The following is a 24,452-nucleotide window of genomic DNA, read 5'->3' on the forward strand; positions in this document are numbered from 1 at the left end:
TACTAATTGATTTCCATTGCGGAATTCGCAAAATCTCGACAAAAAATTTTTTGACCAAAAAAATCGATAGGCTAACCCCTTACAGTTTTTTCAAAAAATCGAAAATCCGCCCTAAAAACCGTAATTCTCAATATTTCTGGATAAAATTCACAAAGAATACTTGAAATGGTCCTACTAATTGATTTCCATTGCGGAATTTGCAAAATCTCGACAAAAAAATTTTTCACCAAAAAAATCGATGGGCTAACCCCTTACAGTTTTTTCAAAAAATCGAAAATCCGCCCTAAAAACCGTAATTCTCAATATTTCTGGATGAAATTCACAAAGAATTCTTGAAATGGTCCTACTAATTGATTTCCATTGCGGAATTCGCAAAATCTCGACAAAAAAATTTTTGACCAAAAAAATCGATAAGCTAACCCCTTACAGTTTTTTCAAAAAATCGAAAATCTGCCCTAAAAACCGTAATTCTCAATATTTCTGGATGAAATTCACAAAGAATACTTGAAATGGTCCTACTAATTGATTTCCATTGCGGAATTTGCAAAATCTCGACAAAAATTTTTTTCACCAAAAAAATCGATGGGCTAACCCCTTACAGTTTTTTCAAAAAATCGAAAATCCGCCCTAAAAACCGTAATTCTCAATATTTCTGGATGAAATTCACAAAGAATACTTGAAATGGTCCTACTAATTGATTTCCATTGCGGAATTTGCAAAATCTCGACAAAAAATTTTTTGACCAAAAAAATCGATAGGCTAACCCCTTACAGTTTTTTCAAAAAATCGAAAATCCGCCCTAAAAACCGTAATTCTCAATATTTCTGGATGAAATTCACAAAGAATACTTGAAATGGTCCTACTAATTGATTTCCATTGCGGAATTTGCAAAATCTCGACAAAAAATTTTTTGACCAAAAAAATCGATAGGCTAACCCCTTACAGTTTTTTCAAAAAATCGAAAATCCGCCCTAAAAACCGTAATTCTCAATATTTCTGGATGAAATTCACAAAGAATACTTGAAATGGTCCTACTAATTGATTTCCATTGCGGAATTTGCAAAATCTCGACAAAAAATTTTTTCACCAAAAAAATCGATGGGCTAACCCCTTACAGTTTTTTCAAAAAATCGAAAATCCGCCCTAAAAACCGTAATTCTCAATATTTCTGGATGAAATTCACAAAGAATACTTGAAATGGTCCTACTAATTGATTTCCATTGCGGAATTTGCAAAATCTCGACAAAAAATTTTTTGACCAAAAAAATCGATAGGCTAACCCCTTACAGTTTTTTCAAAAAATCGAAAATCCGCCCTAAAAACCGTAATTCTCAATATTTCTGGATGAAATTCACAAAGAATACTTGAAATGGTCCTACTAATTGATTTCCATTGCGGAATTTGCAAAATCTCGACAAAAAATTTTTTGACCAAAAAAATCGATAGGCTAACCCCTTACAGTTTTTTCAAAAAATCGAAAATCCGCCCTAAAAACCGTAATTCTCAATATTTCTGGATGAAATTCACAAAGAATACTTGAAATGGTCCTACTAATTGATTTCCATTGCGGAATTTGCAAAATCTCGACAAAAAATTTTTTGACCAAAAAAATCGATAGGCTAACCCCTTACAGTTTTTTCAAAAAATCGAAAATCCGCCCTAAAAACCGTAATTCTCAATATTTCTGGATGAAATTCACAAAGAATACTTGAAATGGTCCTACTAATTGATTTCCATTGCGGAATTTGCAAAATCTCGACAAAAAATTTTTTCACCAAAAAAATCGATGGGCTAACCCCTTACAGTTTTTTCAAAAAATCGAAAATCCGCCCTAAAAACCGTAATTCTCAATATTTCTGGATGAAATTCACAAAGAATACTTGAAATGGTCCTACTAATTGATTTCCATTGCGGAATTTGCAAAATCTCGACAAAAAATTTTTTGACCAAAAAAATCGATAGGCTAACCCCTTACAGTTTTTTCAAAAAATCGAAAATCCGCCCTAAAAACCGTAATTCTCAATATTTCTGGATGAAATTCACAAAGAATACTTGAAATGGTCCTACTAATTGATTTCCATTGCGGAATTTGCAAAATCTCGACAAAAAATTTTTTGACCAAAAAAATCGATAGGCTAACCCCTTACAGTTTTTTCAAAAAATCGAAAATCCGCCCTAAAAACCGTAATTCTCAATATTTCTGGATGAAATTCACAAAGAATACTTGAAATGGTCCTACTAATTGATTTCCATTGCGGAATTTGCAAAATCTCGACAAAAAATTTTTTGACCAAAAAAATCGATAGGCTAACCCCTTACAGTTTTTTCAAAAAATCGAAAATCCGCCCTAAAAACCGTAATTCTCAATATTTCTGGATGAAATTCACAAAGAATACTTGAAATGGTCCTACTAATTGATTTCCATTGCGGAATTTGCAAAATCTCGACAAAAAATTTTTTGACCAAAAAAATCGATAGGCTAACCCCTTACAGTTTTTCAAAAAATCGAAAATCTGCCCTAAAAACCGTAATTCTCAATATTTCTGCGTGAAATTCACAAAAAATTCTTGAAATGGTCCTACTAATTGATTTCTACTAATTGAATAAAAACTGTAATTCTCAATATTTCTGGGTGAAATGTTTGAGATGGTCCTACTAATTGATTTCCAAATTTCCAATTGATTTTCCAATTTAAAAGTCGATAGAAAATATTTAGAATTTGCAAGTATTTCAAATTTTCTCGATACAAAGTCCAATACTTACTGTAGAACGATTTTGCGAACAAACTTAATCCATTTCTAAGTCCTTCCAAATTCAAAGAAAAACTTTTAGATTCACATTTCATGATAATTTTTATTAGATTTTTTGGGAACAATTAATACAAGATCTCTAATAGTTATTTACTTTCTCTCTTCCTCTCCCTCATCATCTTCCTGATTTGCAATCATCAAGTTTTTCTGGTAAAAAGTGTCTCTCACAAATGATCTCCATCTGCAAAATATTCCCTTCTTTTGGATTACTTTTTTTTTCTTTCTGGTTTAGAATAGAGAGAAAAGCCACCAAACACCATTAAACATTGATAAATCTTGTACTCTTTTTTTCTATATTTTTTTTCTCTTGTTAAACTTTGGTTTTATCATTTGATTTCTTTCCTCTTAGAATTTTTATTATGCTATTTTTTTTACACACAAAAGAGTGTTTTTTTTATTTCATTCAATGAAGTATAACAATATATTACTAAAAATGTGCATCTTATTTAATAAATTTCAAATATATTTTGTTGTCATTTCACTTTTTCGTTCGTGACGTTTATATTTTTAGTTTTCTTCTTAAAGTATTCTTCTTTTTTTAAATAGGCTTTGTTTAATTCGTAAAAGTAGTGGTTGGTGTATTTCAAAAAAAAAAATGTGTTGCTGTTATTTTTTTAAATTACTTTAAATTAGTTTGGGTAAATTCTGTATAGAAATTTTCTACGATTTCCATGAAAATTCATAAATTTTCTCACAGTTACTTCTAGGATTTTTCCTTTATTAATAAATCTAAATATATAGAAAATATATATATTTCACCATTGATGCATTCATTCATTTTTATGCTCCTTTTTCTTGTAGCAGACATCCCAATTTTCATTGTAAAATATCAGTTAACAATTAATATTTGGATTCTTCTAATTTCTCTTAAAATTAAGTAATATAGATTTCTTGTTTCAAAATAGATATTTCTATGAATTATCATTTTAAGAAGAAAGGATGATCCTTGAGGCATCCTTTTGTGTATGTTTTAAGCTCCAATTTGTTAGAATTGACGATAAAAATGGTCAAAAGTTTCATAATTTCTCTTTTTTTAAAAACCACTCCTCTTAAAATAAGAGTAGGCAGTTACACCAAAATGACATTTTTAAGAGGGTTTCTTCCTTATAAAATCTTATTGCACAAGAAAATGCTCCCTAATTTTCCCTCTCTAAATGCTCATATAAATTTTTTTTATGTCAACAGGAAACATTTCAATTTTCTCAATTTTATCTAAAAAAAAAAGTCAGTTAATTGACATTTATGCCCTTTTTAATAAATTTAAGCACTGTTTTCTCTATTTCTCCCTCTTTTAAATCCTCTTATTTTTGAGAGATTCTCAATATCCAAAAGAAAATCATTTAAATGGGCGTGATGGAATGTGGATCTGCCACAGAATTTGGCATATATTCCTTCAGAAGATCCCTTAGCCGCAGAATTTCCTTCCCAGCTGCCGCTAAATCACCCTGAAGGGACAATTCACGCTCACGTAGCCTCTTAATATCTCGCTGACAATTCTAAGGCAAAAATTCCCACTTTTAATCATCAAAATTCCTCAGGCAAAGAAAAGGCAATCAAACTTACCACATTCTGACGCAGCAAATCTAGCTTGTCACACTTTAAGCGAGTCACTTCCTGCCGGAGGTTCTCCACTTGTTGCATCGCCTCAGCCGGACCAGCCAGCAAATTTCCGGGCGATACTCCGTCCAAGCACAGCGAACAAGCCTTTGTGGTGGCTTCAGCTGAGGACATGGACTCCAGGCCAGTGTCGCTGTCAATATAAGTAGCTCCTCCGTCCATATTTTGGAAAGCTGCACCAGGAAGAAAAAGGAAATCCTTATGAATCTCTTAAAAATGTTTCAATTGAATTTCTATCTCAATGTTTCAAGAATGTTTCACTAGTGCCTTGAAGCATGAATGAAATATTGATTGTTGCACAAAGAACATGAAGCATATGCTTCAAGTGAAAATAATCATCATTTTGAAAAAGAAAATAATAAATTTTATTACAATTCATAATCATAAAATGTATAAAAAAATCTATTAGATAGACTACAAGTCATTTTCAGTTAGAACAGCCAATTGATTCTCAGGTTAATTCGATAATTATTGACAGTCAATTAGGATAATAATCCTTTGAGGCTTCCTTTAATAGAAATAATCAATATTCGACCAATTATGTTGCAATACGGTTCACAGAATAAGGTTTCCAGTAATAAAAATGGATTACTAGAACCAATTTAAGCATTCTACGTTAATTTTATCCAGAAAGAGACAGATAATCCTAACCGGCTTATTGTAGGTGAGATTCTTAATGTGAGCTAACTCGGAATGCATGCAAATTCGATTTAGAGCTGAGGCGCAATTCACGAAAGTATCCAGACAAAATTTTGACTGGTTACTGCCTGTTTTCTATGAGGCGAATTTCGCCTTCCCGTTAAAAGGTGCGTGTCTTCGCTAAAAATGGAGAGTGTACAAGGTTTTGGGTTTTGTACCTGCTGGAATTTCGGGATGCATCCAGACAATTTTACCCTCCAGCTCAAGACTGGAGGGTACGATTTTTTTTACCAATATCTTTTGAAAAAAATATTTATTTACATTATTTTACTTAAGTAAAGATGCCTATAGACACAATAATAATAAGAAATTAGTGAATTTTAAAATTTTATAAACGATTAAATGCTCGATGAGCTCTAAAATAAATGGGTTTTGGAAAAGTGCAGTGATTAAAGGAATTCTTATTTAGTGATTTTAGGTTCCAGATTTTTTTTTATTGATAATACGATTTACTTCAGACCTAAATTTTCACCAAGTTACGACTTTTACAATGATATAAAAAACCCTATTTGTAATATCAATTTTACTCCCTCTCAAGACCACCATGTGGCAATAAATGCATGCATCAAATACCAAATTTCCAGCGTTTGAAGTAACATTTACCATGTTTATTTGCATACCCAAAGCACAAGTTTGCAAGGGTTAAATAAATTATTATTATTATTATTATTGTTTATTTGTAAAGAATAATATCTTTATTATCAGAAAAAATACAATTTTTTCGATGCTACTATTGAGAGGTAATTGCATTATTGCAATATTTATTTTATTTTATTTTGTATAAAACAATATAATTGTACTATTCAATCCATTCAATCTATGACAAACTTAATCAAAATATAAATAATTTATATTGGTATTTTGAAAATTTTACTCTATCTTAAAATGCTTTGAATTCCTAAAATATTAGCCGTACTCACTATGGCGCTGTTATCTTGTAATATCGTTATCTCGTTATCTCGTTATGTTCTCGTAATAGCCGTACTCACTATGGCGCTGTTATCTTGTAATATCGTTATCTCGTTATGTTCTCGTAATGTATTTTATAAATGAAAAATTATAACAAGATAACAGATTACGGAGATTACGAGATAACAACGCCATAGTGAGTACGGCTATTATAACGATTCATACATATATTCCAATTTTAAATACGCGCCATCCGCCAATTGCGTTTTGCCTACTTTTCGGCGATAAAGACGGAGGGAAAAATGCGTTAATAGGGTTATTTCACTTTTCGCCACAGCAAATTTGTCTCCGCCATATTCGCCGTCCCGTCAATTTTGTCTGAATATTTCGTAAATTGCCCCTCTGATGTTGGGGACGCCAAATAGTTATCTCGAATCAAATGCGTGAAATTATACAAATTTTGTATTTAAACCAAAATATCAAAGATTTGGATGGAGTGACAGAAAAGTGATATATGGGTGAAATATAGAACAGAATGTTCTCTATAATTTTGCCGTAGAACTTGATCTAATCGATTAATCAGAAGCCGAGATAATCGAAGTTGTTTGTTTCTGAACTCGTTTTTTCGACAAGAGCGCCCCAAGTGTTAATTTGATGAACTTCAACTATATCAAAGAATTGTTGTATTTTGTGAAACTTTCCATTTAAAACCCTATTTTAATTGTCTTGGTCGGCTAGAAGCAGTCAAATTAGCATCTGAGTGGTTTCAAAGCGTTATTATAGGAAAAGTCAATAAAATCATTTTCTTTCCAAGCAGAAAGCTTTCCAAGTTTCGTTGATTTACAGCCGTCAGATTCTAGAGAGAAAATGGTCCAAGTACATGGAAATATCTCTGTCCAAATATTTCCAGTACATGTCTAATTGGAGATATCTGTTTCCAAATATTCTCCAATTCAACAAAAACGAGACTGATCTTCAAATTTTCGCTTTCGAAGAAAACTCGGCAGAATTCATTCGAAATTTACTCGCTAAAAATTGGACACGATCCTTACCATTTTCATTCTTCTTCTTCTTAGCCTTTCTGTTTAGTTTCTTGGAGTAAGCGGTTCAATTTATTTTGATTGTGATTGTTTTTGATTCGGAAAAATGAAGAGATCAAAAAGGACCAAAAAGACTTTAGATTTAGTTTTTATTTGAAAAATCAGCATAATTTCTATTTTAACTCGATTTTGATGACTGAAACATGTTTGTTTATTATGGTTTCAAATATCGTTTAATTCCTTAAACTTCACATGAACTTCGCAGTATATTCCACAGCTCTTTAAGTTTATAAGTTTTGTACTTTTATATTCTTTTTCATTTTAATTCGCTTAAGTGGGCGTCAAAACATAGATTTATCTATATAACTTCTCTGATTTCTTTATAAGTGCTAAGTCAATTTTTTCACGCTTAAACGTCAAAATCGGAGAGATTTTGCCGTTTTGCCGTAGTCTGAGCGGAAAATGATGTATTGATGAAATGTAGATACAAATGCCCTCTACAAGTCGAAGTAATCATCAAAATTGGTTCAGCGATATTCGAGATAATTGAGGTTATGTGATGTTGAAATTGGTTTTCCGACTGTGGCGCCCCTGGTGATGGATCTTTCATTTGCGCCCCCACGCGTCAAAATTTGTCAAATAAAACCGGAGATATGATTTATTTGAATTTCGTGAAATTTAACTCCTCATATCTCTGGTTCCATTATAACCACAGCGAACCTACACCACTTTTTTGTAAATTTAATACCTAGACTACAACACTCTAAAATTTGACTAACTTGCACAATGGCGTTTTTGAGAAAAATGAATTTGAATTTTGATAAATTTGGCGCTATCTCAGTGCCACCTGTGGTGCTTTTTTGAACTTCCATCTGAATGTGCTCATCGAGACGAAACCAAAAACCCAAAATTTAGATCAAAATGTCAAATTTAGGGATTATCGATCGGCTTAAGTAATTTTTCATTTGATAGGTATAATGTGCGGCTACAACATACTAAAATTTCAGCCCGATGCACAAAGGAATTATTGAGTTATTTAATATAGAAAAGTGAAAAATCTTTTAATAATAGCGCCACTAGCGGTAGATTTATGAACTTACGATGTTAGAAGGGGAACTGGCTTTTCACGAGAGCTTTCTAAAACGCCCTTACTTTTGAAATTCTGACAATTAGAAATGAGACAATTAGAAAAGAATTGACTGTAAGTTTTATTTTTGTAAAAGATATTGCAAAAAGCATGAAGTATATGCATTATATGCAATTGAAAGCTTCCCTTTAGAAGACAATCTGAGCGCAATTTCCCTTAAATTTCATTAACTCAAAAATCAATTGTGCATTGCACATTAGCTGTAAATTGATAGAAAGCCCTAAGGATGAAATGTCCTCTTCTACTTTCTTCAATTTGAAGAAATTCTCCAATGACAAGAATTCTCTCTCCTTATTGAATTTGCCATTCTGTTCAAATTGCAAGAGAATCCGCTTCCTCCCAATTCAATTCACTGCAATTGAATGTCTATAATGCAAAATTTAATCAGTTCAGTTCCATTAAAGACCTCTTTGCATGACAATTTCCTGGCAACATTCAAAAGTATATTCTTTTCCATTGAATTCTTTTTTTTATCAAAATTCCTCTCCTTTTGACTGATGAGGAAGTTTTCCCTCGAAATAGAGAAAAAAAAGTTTAGCTCACTCTTTAAATGAAGAATTATGAGGAATTTGAGTGAGACCATGTAATATAAACCAATATGACGAATATAATATTGTTTTCTCTGTGAGCACAATCTCCGTGATAGTTCAAGGCAAAGCCGTCATTATTCATCATCTCTTGACTCACCCATTGGATCCAGGTCGACACTGTTCAAACTCGAATCGTCACTCGTCTCAGACATGGCTGGTCCATTCCCATTCCCATTCACAGTTCCGCCGTTGTTGTTGCTGTTGATGTGGTTATTGTTGTTGATTGGACCGCGGGATGTGATGTCAGGAGAACTGGCAATTGACCCATCCGGAGACTTCTTTATGGATCCCGTGTTGGATTTGGAAAGTGTCCTTGTCATCTGAAGAAGAGGAAAAGAGATTTTTTCAAGGGATGGAAAAACGAAATGTCGCCCACAGTTATATTTCCGGTAGGGTAAGTGTGCCAAATTCCGGCCAGCTTGCTATTTCGGCCACCTTTTTTGTTCCTCGAATTACCATGAACTTTTAGATTTTACGTACTCTAGAGATTATACAATGCAAAAGAATAACAAAAAATGTAGCTTCGACAAACGAAATGACGTGAAAAAGATATTGGAAGAATTCCCGAAGGGCAAGGAACTATGAAAATGAAGGTGGCCGAAATAGGGCACCAAAGCTATGTTTATATTTTTATTCATTTTAAAATGTATTAAGAATGATTTTAGAGTAAATCAAGACGGTAAACTCTTTACAAGGTTCCAAGCAACACTCTTTCAGAAGAAAGAATAAAAAAATCAATTTATATTTAAAATATTACATTTCAAACTTGAGACTTCGACGCTTGCATGCAACTATGTCGAAATTTGGCACATTTACCCAAAATAATTTGGAGGAAAATATTCATGAAAACCTAGTAGTCGAGTTTGTGAGAAAATTTCAGTCCTGTTCAATTGTTCAATGAATGAAGACGAATTTTCAATTATGAATATATAATCATTGAAATACAGTTATTTGTTAATTTAAAGAAGATTTCCTTAATATTCAACGCTTTTGCGAATCCTCGGATTTTTCCATTTTCTGACGAAAAACTTACTACCGTTGGAAAAATAATTATCCGATTTAAACATTCTTGGGCATTTTGGAAAGGTATTGAAATTATCTATAAGCATTCGATTATACCAAGTTCGTAATATACCCGCAAGAGGCGCTGCCAAGATAGTTTATAGAAAGGCAAAAAAACTTGTCTTTTTCTTCACTTAAATTAAATGTGAAAAAATGAACAAAAACTTGATTAGCGAAAGAGTTTTTTCTTAGGGCATAATCACATTGACAGTAAAATGCTTACCGTATTTCGTTAATTTACGTTTCTTTTTTTGCAATTCTTACGCAAATTCTCGATTACCGTATTACCTTATCTCATACTCGGTGGCACTACGTGAAAATAATATAAGAAAATTGGAGAAATAAAACGAAAATGTGAAAAACGGCGAGCAAAAAAACTGTACGATTAATTTCTCTTAGTTTTTTTTTGCTCACCGTTTATCAAATTTTCGTTTTATTTCTTCAATTTTCTTATCTTATTTTCACCTAGTGCAACCGAGTATGAGATAGCGTGATACGGTTATTGCAAAATTTGCATAAGAATTGCAATGAAAATGCGTAAATTAATGAAATACGGTGAAGCTACGGCGAGCATTTTATTCTCAATGTGATTCTGGCCTTATTCATATCATTAACGATATAGAGACTTTAAATCTTGCATAAAGTAATTAAATTACTTTTCTCTTCTGGCATTTGTAAACGTAGAAAAAAATCGAGTGCCATAATGCTTTAATCATCCGAAGCCTAAAAATCTTTCCCTAAATAAACAATTAATTGAAAGCGCCTCTATTGGCCTCTATCATTAATTTTTGAAATTTATCACGCATTTTGTAGACAATTTCAAGACCTTTCCAAAAATGGCAAATTATTAGAAATCGGTTAACAAGAGCAAAAGTTATTCAAGAATTTCTGAAAAAAAACTCTAAGGCGTCTTCTATACGGGGGGATTTCTAAATGCACCGCACTGTGCTATGCACCGGTGAGTCTCGGGAAATCTCCCCTAGTGGTTCATTTCTGAGATAAATTTTCTCCACCTTCTGTTATAAATTCTCCAAATGTGCTCTAACTAAAATAGATAGTCTGGAAGACTTTCTATTTTATTTCGAAACGTCAATCACACAGTGTTCTAGAATCAAAGAATTTGTTAAAGAGTGGTAAAGTTTATTTATGCCTGGTTACGAACACTTTATAAGGAAGAGGAGATGGGGCACCCACCCTCTATATCAAAACCGTCCTATCGCAGGATTTTCTGCCAATATTGTTGCTAAATTAAGAAAATATCCTAAGTTTTTATTTTTCTATAAATCAACTTTATTCTATTTAACTATTTCGACTATTTCGACTATTTCTTTATTTCTATTTAAGGATGTCTATTTAACAATTCAACCATATTCTAATGAAGATTAATCAATACATTCAGAAGAGTGATCGATACCGTGTCCCTATTTCATTAGCTTTTCGACTCCTGATAACTTTTAAAATAGTTCATGAGAAAAACATCTCTTGAAAAACAAAAAAAAAAGATTTAAAATCGCTTGAAATGTCAAAATATTCGAATATAAACAAATGAAGCTTTTGAAGAGGGAGATTTTAAGCGCCAAATGATAGGCAAAAATGCACCGGTCTAAAGCTCAGTGGGAGACTTTTGTGTCAAAATGGCGATTTCGAAATAAAATCCCCCCGTTTAGATGCTTCAGGCGGCATTTAAGGGGAACTTTTGATTCGAAACTGTTCTTTCGAAATAAAAATATCTCACTGAGCTTTCTCGCCGTGTCATTTTGCCTACTCTCAGGCGCACAAAATATCGCACTGAGCTTTCTCTCAGTGACAATTGCCTACCTTCTGGCGCACAAAATGTGGTACTAAGCTTTCTCAGTGAAAATTGCCTGTGGCGCACAAAAATAACTCTTCGAAAGTTTAATAATCTGTTTTTTGTTATTGATAAATATAAAGTGCTGTCCGTGCAGATTTTTCAAGAGTTTTCACACCTTTTACCAAGGATATCTTTAAAAATGCCTAGTGTTACAGTGAAATTGTTTAGTGAATTTAATTTTCATTTCAATAGATTGTGTCTCTATTTTTTAATAACAGTACTGCAAGACACATGAGGAGAAGATCTGTTGAGTAAAATCTCCGAAAAATAAAATATTGCTATCAAGAGAACACAAAGAGTACCTACTTAAGTAAGATGAAGCTTTTCATAAATTCTAGCTATCATGAATTATATAAAGGAAAACTAAGCATTAGCTATTGTAAAGCAACTTCATTAGCAAAACGTTTTCGGATTGTAAAGCAACTGACGATGTTTCCTTAAATTCTTGACAACATGTCATAAAACCCTGCAGTGAGACGAGTTTTATACAATATCTTTTTTAATTTATTTTTCATCAACCATTAATATTTACTTGGTAACCCTTTGACTTCTATTAAATTATTGCCAATAACACGTATCTCAAAGTAAGTTCGAAACGTTTCGGAATAAAATAGAAAGTCTGCTGGACTTTCTATTTTAGTCGAGACACAAATGGGCGTATTATAACAGCTAAGTGGGAGATTTTATTCAGACACAAACCTCAAGGGAATATTTTCCAAGACTCGCCGGTGCATAGCACAGTGGGGCGCATTTTTAAAATACCCTCGTTTAAAAGCAAGCTAAAAGAAGATTCATGATCCTGAAGATTAATCAAAAGATCCTTAAACACTTGAGATAGAAAAATTTTCGTGAAGAATTTCGGTCCGATGGGGTGTAGCGAGAATTGACGGAAACACTAGACCTTTCTTGACATTCGCAATTTTATTCTTTACGACGTTTCGAGGATGAATGTCCTCTTAATCAGGTATCGAATTTTATTGGGAAAATCATGTACAGGCGGGAAATGGTTACACTTTTTTGGACTTGGATCACAGATTGCACTTTTAAGTTCACCATTCGACTGATCGACACAGAATCGACACAGATTGTTTTTGTTTCGAATTTTCAGTTATTAAAAATCCTCCATTTGTATCATTTTTTATTAAAAAAAAAAGCAATCCCAAAGCGCTCCTTGCGGCAATTTTACGAACTTGATGTTATTGAAAAAATTATAGGTAATTCCAAGACCTTTCCAGAAATGGCAAATTTTTAAAAATCGATTATTATGTTTAAAAGTTAATTAAAAAATTTCGGAAAAAAACTTTAAAAAAAAGATTCATAAAGCTTTCAGAAGCTTCATAAACGAATCAATGGATCCTTAGCTATTCAGAAAAATATATTTTTATAAAAATTATTAGCTCTTTATACTTTCTAAATTTTGGTGAAAATGAAGGTAAACATCTTCCTCGGTTTGTTTTCTGTTTTTCAATTACTAAAAACACTCCAAAAGCGCCCCTTTTGGGAATTTTTTGAACTAGAGGTATTTGGAAAATTTACAGCCAATTTCAATACCTTTCCAAAATTGGTAAATTTTTAAAAATCGGCTGAAAAGTGTAAAAGTTATTCAATAATTCCTCAAAAAATCCAAAAACACATTGATAATCTAGAATTTTCTTAAAAAAGATCATTAGATTTTCAAGATAGAAAAATACATATTTTTTTAATTGAAATGAAAATTAAATGAAAAATCAGAAAAGTCTCTCATGTCAATTTTTTAAATATATATTTCTCTGATAATGAATACCCTTCGCTTTTATATCCCGTTTCTAAAATTCCCAGAAAGCGCCCCTTTGGAAAAACAGTAGATAATTCCAAGACCTTTCCAAAATGCCAAAATTTATCAAAAACGGTTAATAAGTTCAATCAAAATGACTAAATTAACAAAATAATCTGAAAAAAGTTTTCGAATCTGAAACAAAATTTTTATAAAGTAAATTTTAAAAAGAAAAAAAAAACTTACACTTCCCGTTGAATTATCACTTTCTTTGGTCTTCTTTCCCGTCCCGAAGTTCCCTGCTGGGGTCTGACCCTTGTCCCCGGTGCTCGTGTCCACACTCTGAGATCTCAGTCGGGAGTTGAGAGCCTTCTTAACTGTGTCTATGAAGCGACTCCCTGCATTGCCACTGTCGGACTTTGAGGTGTCCGGAGACGGAGACATATTCCCGCAGGATGGTGAGATGTCCATCCCCAGGAAATCCCTGGTCTTCTCCCTCAGTTCCAGCACGAGATTCTGCAGCAGCGAAGTTCGTGTCCGAAGTTCCAATTTGGCAAATTTGTCCGCCTTGTAGCAGGCATTCTCGGCATTGATGAGCTTCGTGAGGAGGAATTCCGTGAATTCCGGTCCCTTCCGGAACACCGCCGGATTGGGTAGGGTGGGCCCAAAGAAGGGTACATCGTCTCTGGCCGTGACGGAGACCTTGTAGCGCGTGTTGGGTGTATTGGGTTCCAGTGGTTGAATCACAATGAAAGCGTGTAGGAAGTGGCTGGCAATCATGTCAGGGGAGAAGGGTGTATTGGATTCTTGGAACACGATAGCCACGATATCGTTGCCAATGTGTCGCTTTCGCTGCAGCTGCTGCGGATCGCCCTCCGTGAAGGGCAGCAGGGTGGACACGTGAAACATTATCTCACGGTCTTTGAACACCTCATAAACTGCAGTGTCACCCGTGTGTCCATTCTGGATGTCCAATCCACCGCGGTAGCCTTGAAGAGGGGATTAAAAGAAGGGGTTCTGTTATTGAATCTGCGGATTAACTTCAGTCACGTTTTTTTTTGCTTTCAGCTGGCAGTTTATTAAACAGATTTTGTGTTAGCTCGTCATAAAATCCATAAAATGAAAGACATCAAAATGCATTAAAATGCATCCCCTTTTCAACTCTTGAAAGTTTTCATTAAAATTTGAGACAAAAATATAACATTTCTCCAACGGTGAAAATGAATCGCCGCGTCGATTGCATCAGAAAGTGTCGTGGGGTAAAAATAAACTTTAAATTACTTTAGAATTGCATAACTTCCTAATTGCTTTGTCAGAAACTCCGCTTTGTCCTAAATTTCACATTTTAGAGATTTTAAACTTTAAAGAAACTTCATTTGAAACATGATCGAATACTCACTCTAAAGAAAAAATAAAAGCTTAAGAAAATTTTTTGGGTATCTTTATTCACTTTGAAATAACTTTTCAAACAAAAGCTTGAGAACTAAAAATTAAGAACAGTTGCCAGCGCCACCCACGGGAGGAAACAGGGCCCTCAAGCGGAGAAAAAAGTTACAAATGTCAGTGAAATTTCGTGACTTAGTTTAGTTTTTCCACAGTCAAGATATTTTTTTTCTTCGTAAAAATGGAGTAATTCAGATCTCTTTAGATAAAAAATAATGGCAATAGTTAGTATATTGCACGATAGTTTCCACTCATTTTCCCGCAAACTCATACTCCCTCTATCATAATAAGGATCGTACTTTTTGTAAGAAAAATATCTAGAGAAAAGTTGTTTTATCGGATAAAATCGTTGAAAATAACTGGATCTTTTAAGGTAGGGTCATACGAGCTTCAGACCTAAGACATAGCCATCTGGATTAGCTCCTCTAATTTCCAATTAGGCACGATTTTTTAGAAAATTGTTGTTTAGGATTGGATTATAAGGGCAAATGATTCATTAGATTTTGAAAAATCAATAAAATAGCTTGTTAGATTTTTGAGACCTTTGGGAACTAGGCTAAACCTCCAGTCTGAAGCCGGTATAAGGCCGGCTTCAGACCTAAGGTTCAGCCCAGTTCCCGGTGGTATAGAAATTGAAAATAGACACAAATTTTATTGATTTTTTTTTGAAATTTAAAGGATCACTTGCCCATATTGTCCAATCTTAAGTGATAATTTTCCAAAAAATCTTGATTGATAAGAAATTAGAGGACTTAAGCCATATGGCTAAGACTTAGGTTTGAAGCAGGTATAAGTGTGCCATATTTCGGACAGCTTTATATTTCGGCCACTTTGAGTATAATTTCGACCAAGCAATTAAATTAATTACAATTATGGATTTAATCTTCTAATAGTCAATGAATTTATTTTGCTTTTAAATATTTATTCATTTTAGAATGTATTACCACAAATCACAGTCTTTTGATTGGGTACATTTACCTTAATGTTTAATATTCTGTAAAATCCTCATGTATGAACATGTTTCTGATTTTTACCGATAACAAATGAATTCTAAGAAAGCATTTCTTAATCTTATTTTTTCTCCAAAGCTACGAATTCAACGGCGTTTGAAAAGTATCTCAACGGCGCGACAAAAATATAAACAAATATTTTGCACTGTTTCTTGTCTCGTAGAAAATTATGCACGCAAAGTTTACCATTGCGCCGATTTTGATAAAATTTTCCTTCATTCTCATTCGTGATTTTAATTGTAATTGACAAATTCTCATCTTAGATAATCACACTAAAAACGGAAATGGAATTTGCAAAGAATTTAAATTCAGTAACCGTTAATAATAGATGTTTTGAAACATCTATTCGCATCCTTTTGAAATATTTCTTTTTAAAAAAGACCCCTAAAATAAATTATTACTATAATATTTCTTCAAAAGCCAAAGGGTTCTGAGGTACCATATCTATTCGCAGAGTGATCAATGTAAGATGGAAGGATGCTACCGTGAGCAGAAGCCAATTAGAGGTGCTTCAACTCAAATTGAGGCAAAAAGAGTCACTTGTGGAGCGCTGCGACTCACATAAGATCGCCTGTGAATTTTGTTGGAATCCAAAGAACTGATTTCTTACAGCATCACCCTGTAAAGGGTTTCCATGCCTTGCTTTCCTTGGGAAATGTTCTGAACCCAGTGAAAGACTGATATTTCACTGGGACTGATATTTATGATCTCGTTTATCTTTTTTCTAAAATGCGGAGAATTTAAAATAGTGTTCTTTAAGTACGGCCATTTCTCTAAAAACTCGCAAATTTTTTTTTAAATAAAATAAAATAAAATTAAATTGTAAAATTTAATTAAAGAAATTGAATTAAGAATTGCTTTGTTTAAATTACAAAAAAAAATACAAAAAATTTCAATGGTTCACAAGTTTCGAAATTAAATAACTTTATTAAAGAAATTGAAAATGTATTGTAAATAATAATTCATGTCAAATTGAGAATTAAATACATTAGAAATTTTCTAAACATTTTTATAACAATTGCTGATTCAAGCGACGAAGCAAATGCATGAAGCATAAGCTTCATTATTTCGTAATTCCAAATTAATGCTGCAGAATATAAAAAATCAAATTTATTCTTACCTTTATGTTCTCTTAACTTGATTCTCTGACCAAGGGTGTCCAGGAATTCCTCAAAAGCCGGTGATGATGTGTTATTCCCGAAAAGTTCCTCCTCCGTCGTCTGCCCGAACCTCTGATACAGCACGCCAAACTTGAAGTTGCTGACGAGCACGTGCTCATCGTAGCTGGCAATTGAGGTGGAGGCTTTGGGGCAGAGAATGGGAGTGAGATTGTCCACATTGATCTGTTCATTGAGGAGTTTGGCCATGCGAATGGGCGATGGGTTTGGCATGAGGCAGGATGTCGGGATGATCTCGTGCATGGTGCCGGATTGAAGTCGCAAGAGAATCCTCACGTGTTCCTGATTTGCCACATTTTCAGCCTTGATGCTCATCAGCACAGGTCCCAGATTCTCATCATGTCCCACGAGATTCGAGTGCTCGCGCCCAATGAAGAAGCGCCTGTAGCACTTGGCTGTGTCATCCGTCTCAAATTTTGCCCTCCAGGCATTCTGAGCCAGCACGGGATTTCCGTGAGTGTCAAAGGCGCACTCGTGGTCAGTGCCATCGAGCCAGTAGCCGCCGGTGGTGGGAAGGACAATCATGGGGTAGGGCGCCGCCTTGGCCAGTGTGTCCTCGAGGAGTCGCTGCGATGGCGGCGGCGCCACCGAGGACGCCTGCGAGGACACAGAACTCTGGGACTGATAAGAATGTGGCGGATGGTGAGGCGGGAGCTGTGGCGAGGCCGGCGTGGAGCTCGATGACGTGCTCAAGGAGTGCCGGAGGGTGCGATATCCGCTCGATTGTTGACTATTCGGGAGGCTCTGGGTATCAATTGGGGTATGAAGGTTGGGTACTCGCTCCTCCCGAGAAGTCTGCAAAAAAAATTAAAATGGAAAGGAAACCTCATAAATATTTTAATTATTTAAGGATCAAGAAGATGAGGAAAATTAAATTTTGCATCGAAAATTCTCCATTTCTTACTGGTGTTTCATCCTCTTTATACCCATTGCTTCGTGGAAAAAGTTAATTAATTTGAATTTAAGAGTAAAAGATAATAAATTATCTTATGTTCATTTTGGTTCAGTTCTCAGATAATTTCGTTTTCTGCATCTTTTAATTAAATATGCAAAGAATTAGCGTTTAAATTGCATTTTTGGTATTATTCTCAAGGAAAAGGTTTGTAAAGAACTCTTTGTTAAAAGTTTGTCAAATAAAATAAACATTTGTTAAATGTATGGACAAAATAGTTCTTTTAGGTCATAGGTTTTACGAAATTTATTCAAATATTATGTGCACGAATCTCCTTTTGACAAACTTTTGAGAGACTACAAAACTTGGCCTTCAGGGCACACCAAGGGGAAGATATTAGGGTTAGAAGTGGTGTACGGTTGCAAATGAAGTGATTGGAAGTCTTTGGAAGTGAAAGTGCTCGATTATAAAGTATTTTCTGTCTAATTCCATATTTTTCAGACTACGCTACTTTTAGTTAAGATTTTTAGTTCGAACGGCAGTGTAATTTGAAAAGGTCTTTTTTGACATTTTTTACAAGTTCGATTATGACAACGAGATGGAGCAAATATGCTCAAATTTATTACAGCTTAATTTGTGTTGTAATTTTTCCGAGAAAATATTCAGCTGAATAATAGTTTTCTTTAATAGTTAATAGTTTTCTTTAATTTTTACAGTTATTCAAATTCATATAGTTGCTCACAAATAATGACATAGCTATTGCATTTGACTTTGAATCAATTTGATATATATATTTTTTAATAATTTATCGTAATATGTATTGGATGATTACATAAATTCGTGGGGCTTTTTCGCAAATGTAGTCAGGGGTATCCCATAGGACACCTCCACCATTTTTTTTGTTTACGTTTTTGCATATGCTGGAAAGGTTTTAGTGTATTACGTCTCTTCAAAAGTATTCTTCAAAAAGGTCGATTTGTGCTTTTGAGAACTTTTACAAAATGAAAAACGAAACGGAACATTTGTAATATTTAATGTGTGAGTATTGTGAGTATCCTAATGGTAGAAAATTATTCGATAACAATTGAAGAGATTATTAAAATGGTGGAAAATAATTTTGGATAAATTCCTGTAATACTACAATAACGGAAAAGGTCCAGCAAAAAATAGTCAAGCTTGTTGTAAAAGTTAATTAGCAATAACTAAAAACCTTAGAAGCCACTATTAACCTTGAGAAAATCAAGCTTAATAAAATGTGAAGATACATCTGAAGTGACTTTCCAGCACAGTATCAATAATTGCAAACGATAATACATTTTTTTAGACTAGAGACTCTATTTTCCAAAAATAGCTTCACTTAGGAGCAGTAATATTAGTTAGTAATTAGCAGTAATTAGTAGCTTCACTTAGGAAAATTCAAAATATGTTGATACCCCTTCGGAAAACAAAGATAATATTAAATTACTGATAGTATGCAAGAATATCTGTCGCTAAGCAAAATGTTAGAAATATGCGGATTAATAAATTTCTTCAGATATTTTTTAGTGTTTTCTTAATTAGATTTCTCATAAGATTAAATAAATTATTGATTACACTGTGCAACGATGATTTTGTCCCTGGGTTTTCATGCTATTTTTTCTATTGCTAGGGTCAAATGATTTACGAAAATACTTATCATTTTGATTTCATTTGGATTTTGCGCCTTGTATTTACGAAAAACGGTTTTTTCCGTTTTTTGATACTTGGGTGCCTATATCTCCGAATCTGCTGAACCGATTTATTTCTCACTAAGGAATAATTTGTTCTCCTTTAGATGCCCGATAAATCCTCTGAACAGATGAAGTTCGTACAACCGACACCAGCAGCGCTGTAGTCCCATAAATGTCAGAAAACATGGAAAAATCGAAATTTGTAGCAACTTTGATCAAGAATATCTCGAAAACTAAAACTGTCCTTAACAATCTGATTTATGGGTTTGATAGAGAATTTTATTAGCTACATTTTTGTTCATATACAACTTTTTGCTCAGATTATTTTTTAACCTCGAAATTGAGGTTCAAACGAAAAATGAGGATTCAGCCAACTTAATAAATCTTTCACAATTTCGAGTGTTATTGCTTTCTTTCCTCGCAATTAGGCAGTACAAGCTTTTATTATATTATTTAATACTTAAATATCGATATTATGGTGATTTTTATATGACATTTTAAATTTTTAAATATTATTTTATTACTTGGAAACTTGTATAAAACTTTAACGTATGTGATATACATAAAGTAACAATTACAAGTTCAAAAACTAGTTTTAGATTTATTTCGACGAAAATCACGTAATTATGAGGTTAAAATTGTAAGATTTTAGATAAATGTAGGAAAATTTTTTAAAGAATTATAAAAAGAAATGAATTTAGAAAAAGGTTTTTTTGCAAAGTTTCCATATGTAACTGGTATGTAAAAGGTAAAATAGATACTTATTGATTCTAAAACGTCAATTTAACAAGAAATATTCTTTGAAATATTTAAAATTTTGCAATATGCAGTAAATATGCCTTTTTTGTAATAGTCTTTTGAGATTGAAATAACACTGAAATCTTACTGAAGATATTGTTTGAGTTATTACCTTGTATTATATCTAAACACATTTTATAATGCAATAAGTATTAATAAAGTCCTACAACTGTAAGAAAAGTGAAAATAATACTCTGGGTTATCTAAACTTGAAAAGAAAAAGTCAAAATTTGCGAAATAGTTAAGTTTTTCTTTAGTTGGCTGAGTGCTCGTTTTTCGTTTGAACCTCAATATCGAGGTTAAAAAATAATCTGAGAGAAAAGTTGTACATGAACGAAAATGTAGCTGATTAAATTCTCTATCAAACCCATAAAACAGATTGTTAGGGACAGTCCTAGTTTTCGAGATATTTTTGATCAAAGTTGCTAAAAAGTTCGATTTGTCCATGTTTTCTGACATATTTGTGACTACAGCGCCCCTGGTGTCAGTTGTACGAACTTCATTTGTTCAGAGGATTTATCGGGCATGTAAAGGACAACAAATTGTTCCAAAGTAAGAAATAAATCAGTTCAGCAGATTCGGAGATATAGGCACCCAAGTATCAAAAAACGGAAAAAACCGTTTTTCGCAAATACCAGGCGCAAAATCCAAATGAAATCAAAATGATAAGTATTTTCGTAAATCATTTGACCCTAGCAATTAAAAAAATAGCATAAGAACCCAGGGACAAAAAAAAAGTTTGAAATTGTTGCACAGTGTTAGTAAGTGTAAGAAGTGCATGAAGTGCAGGAAGTGCTGGAAGTATGCAGCATTTTCGAGAGTGTTGCGAAATTTTGGAAGTACGCTGGGTTATTCCATGCAAATTGTGGAAGTTCCTGGAAGTGGTGTGCATATTTTCACCCTAGTATCTCCCCCTTGGGGCACACAGAAAAAAACATTTTTGCAAAATGTTTTGTTAATGTTTGTCAATTCTAACAGAGATTCAAAAAAAGCTCATGAATCGCATTGTTTAAATAGAAACTAAGCACTTTAGCACAACTGTGCTAAATTTTTAGTACGGATTACATTATAAAATAATATAGTTATTTTTTATTAATTCTTATTACGGTTTGCATTTTAGAAAAGAATAAAATCAGTGAATTTTCAAATATTGTTTTCTTATTTTTTCCTTTTCCCTTATTGAGATACTATCACAAAAAATATCGATGATTAATTTTATTTTTTAAATATTTTTCTACTCCATCCATTTATGCTCTAAATAAAGCTTAGTGTATTAAAACTCGATAAACTCAGCACTAGAAGTAAAAAGCAATGTAATTGTTCGAACGTGCGTTGGACAAATTCTAAGACTAGGCGATCAGAAAACTCAAAACTTTTAGAAGTTCCCACAAATTGGCAGCGTACTTAAAAAGCAACTTCTTATGTTCTAAAAACCGAAGGGAATAATGGTGCTATTCCAATGAAAAAGTGACCATTTTTTTAGCACATCACTGTTCTCATGTACTAAAAAGACCACGTCTGTTCCCATACGTCATTTGAAGTAAAATAATGAGTAGAGAATATTAATGCTGCTCGCCAACTTTTAACCACTGAGAATTCACGGAAAAACTCATGGAAAACCTGCGAAAACCCGCGGTTGAAGCTAAAGTTGCCAAATCCCGGCTATCCAACTGCATCACACCACCAAGCTGACCATAATGGTGTTATTCCGATGAAAAAAAATTAAAAAGGGAAATCTTTCTCTTGAACATTTTTTAGTACACGGATGTTCTTGTGTGCTTCTGCGTAAGTAGTTTTCTGTTTTTGTTCCTGTCACTACTGTTTGGTGTTTTTGAAGGACGACAAGTTTCGAGGAAAACAGTCTAGACAGGAACCAATACAGAGATAAGTCAATAATCACTTGAGAACAGTCATGTACTAAAAAAAAATATTCATTGGAATAGCACCATAAGGTATGAATTTACATTCTACTCAAGACAATTCAGCTTGTCTATTAGCATTGCATTTTCACTGAAATACTAAATCAAAATAGGAATCTTTGGACCGCAGAGGCCCTCGGTTCAATCCTTGGTCAACCTTCGTTCACTAAAAGTCTTTAAATAATTCTCACTGCTGTAATAGCCACAAGTTGAAGCAATAAGTTTTAGAACATAGACGAGAGAGTTTACTCTATTTTTTAAAAGAATTTTTAAATAAAAATTATTTCATTAAAATCTTAAAGAAATTAATTCTATTGCAAGGATTGCAAGTTTCTAGTGACTTGTTATAAGTTTATTGCAGAATTCTCTAGTATATTGAAAAGCAATCTTATATACTGCAAGAAGTTTTAAGCACAATTTTCTCTGGCAAATAAATTGCTATTACCCTCGAAAAAAAAATATGCACAAAAAGAACAACATTGAACATCACTTAGAGTCCATAAATATAAAATTGTTCATTCGAGGAAATATTTGTGCTCACAAATTCATGGTTTATTGTCGGCAACTTCCTCCGAAAAGCAACTTCCTCAGAGACTGGTTCTTCTCTTTTTTTTGGATTTTTTTTTTGGGTGAAAAATGAGATTTTAATATCGATTACGTGCCATCTGAGGCAAAATATCCTGCTGCAGAGCAGTTGCAGTGGAGAAGTCCTTCCTCGAAGGCACCGGCAAGCCCCAGGCAACAAAGAATCGGATTATACCACAGCAGACAACTGACATGGATATACATTTTGCATGAAAATTACTCGGTGACCACCTGTCTGTCTTCCCATACCATAAAATGTTACAATTCAGCGATTTTTCGAGTTAAACCGAAGGGGCAGGGAGGGAACCCAAAAGTGGCAGGATATGGCGTAAAATAGGAAAGAAGCCTCTGCAACCATCATGATGGAAATTCATGCAGAACACATGAGTTGGAACAGATAAAAAAAATTCCCACAGGAGAAGAAACACGAAAGACATCCAAAATAGAATGAGGGAAAATTGTATAAAGGCAAAAATAAGAAGGAAAAAAATACTATAAGAGAACAAGTACAATGGGCTCGAAGGAGGAAAAATTCTGACAAATTTACCCTCAATATCGTTTCCACAAAATGCCCCAAGAGACTCTCCATGGCGGAAGTTTGCTTCGTTGCACTCAGAATTGGAAAATGTTAGTTAAAGTACAGGAGAATAGTAACGAAAAAAAAAGAGTTAAGATCATTATTCTTGCTGTACATTTTGTGCCTGTGTTGACACGCAAACGATTTCCACATTTTGTGTTTTTAGTTCTAATTACGAAATTCTCAACTTCTATATGAGCATTTTTAAACTCTTTGGATATTTTTTCCATGTTCTTCGTGCTTGAAAACACAGAAAATATCACCGTGACTTCCCATTTGGGAAGAATGAATAAAAAAAATATGTATATATAGCAAGAGACAGGCAATCTGATGAGAATTTTAAATTACCAAGTAAGACAATTTGTGAGGTTTGTCTGGGCCAAGGTATTCAACACAGCACACGGTGAGAAGAATTCAGCAGAAAGAATTTATTATGAAGATTATTTTCTGAAGTATGGCCAGGAAAAATTGCTCTAATAAAGGAATATTAAAGCAACAAAATGCACAGGAATAATTGGGGATAATTATTCAAAATTAACCTCGAAAATCACAAAGAGAAAAATCTTAAAGAATTTCAAATAGAGCTTCTCATAAAAGTTAGAATTTGGATTTATAAAAATTAAAGAAGTCATAAAGTCTTCAGACTAGAGGTTTACCCCAGTTCCTAAAGTTTTCAAAGTCCTAAATAGCAATCATATTTTTCTGGTTTTTGAAAATCTTATGGATCATTTGCTCTCAATATTTAATCTTAAATCAAAATTTTCCCAAAAACCTTTACCAATAACCAAATAGAGAAGTTAAGCCATTTGGCTAAACCTTAGGTCTGAAGCCTGTATAACGAAATGCGCGAACACGTTTTACC

At 33.4% G+C, this 24,452-nt stretch overlaps 1 protein-coding gene across 6 annotated transcripts in view; it reads right to left on the reverse strand.

Moving 5' to 3' along the window:
• Nucleotides 1-2,833: 2,833 nt before the first annotated feature.
• Nucleotides 2,834-24,452, reverse strand: part of LOC129806822 (rap1 GTPase-activating protein 1) — a 177,511-nt gene continuing 155,892 nt past the window's right edge. For all 6 annotated transcript variants that reach the window (XM_055855601.1, XM_055855602.1, XM_055855603.1 and 3 more), the window contains 5 exons: nucleotides 17,053-17,905; nucleotides 13,726-14,468; nucleotides 8,910-9,132; nucleotides 4,374-4,600; nucleotides 2,834-4,306 (listed from right to left, as the gene is read on the reverse strand). In XM_055855601.1, coding sequence (XP_055711576.1) covers nucleotides 4,151-4,306; nucleotides 4,374-4,600; nucleotides 8,910-9,132; nucleotides 13,726-14,468; nucleotides 17,053-17,905 — 2,202 coding nt within the window. In that variant the 3' untranslated portion in view covers nucleotides 2,834-4,150. The remainder of the gene's footprint in view (nucleotides 4,307-4,373; nucleotides 4,601-8,909; nucleotides 9,133-13,725; nucleotides 14,469-17,052; nucleotides 17,906-24,452) is intronic.

Source organism: Phlebotomus papatasi, chromosome 3 (assembly GCF_024763615.1).
Source record: "Phlebotomus papatasi isolate M1 chromosome 3, Ppap_2.1, whole genome shotgun sequence".
Classification (NCBI taxonomy): Eukaryota; Metazoa; Arthropoda; class Insecta; order Diptera; family Psychodidae; genus Phlebotomus; species Phlebotomus papatasi.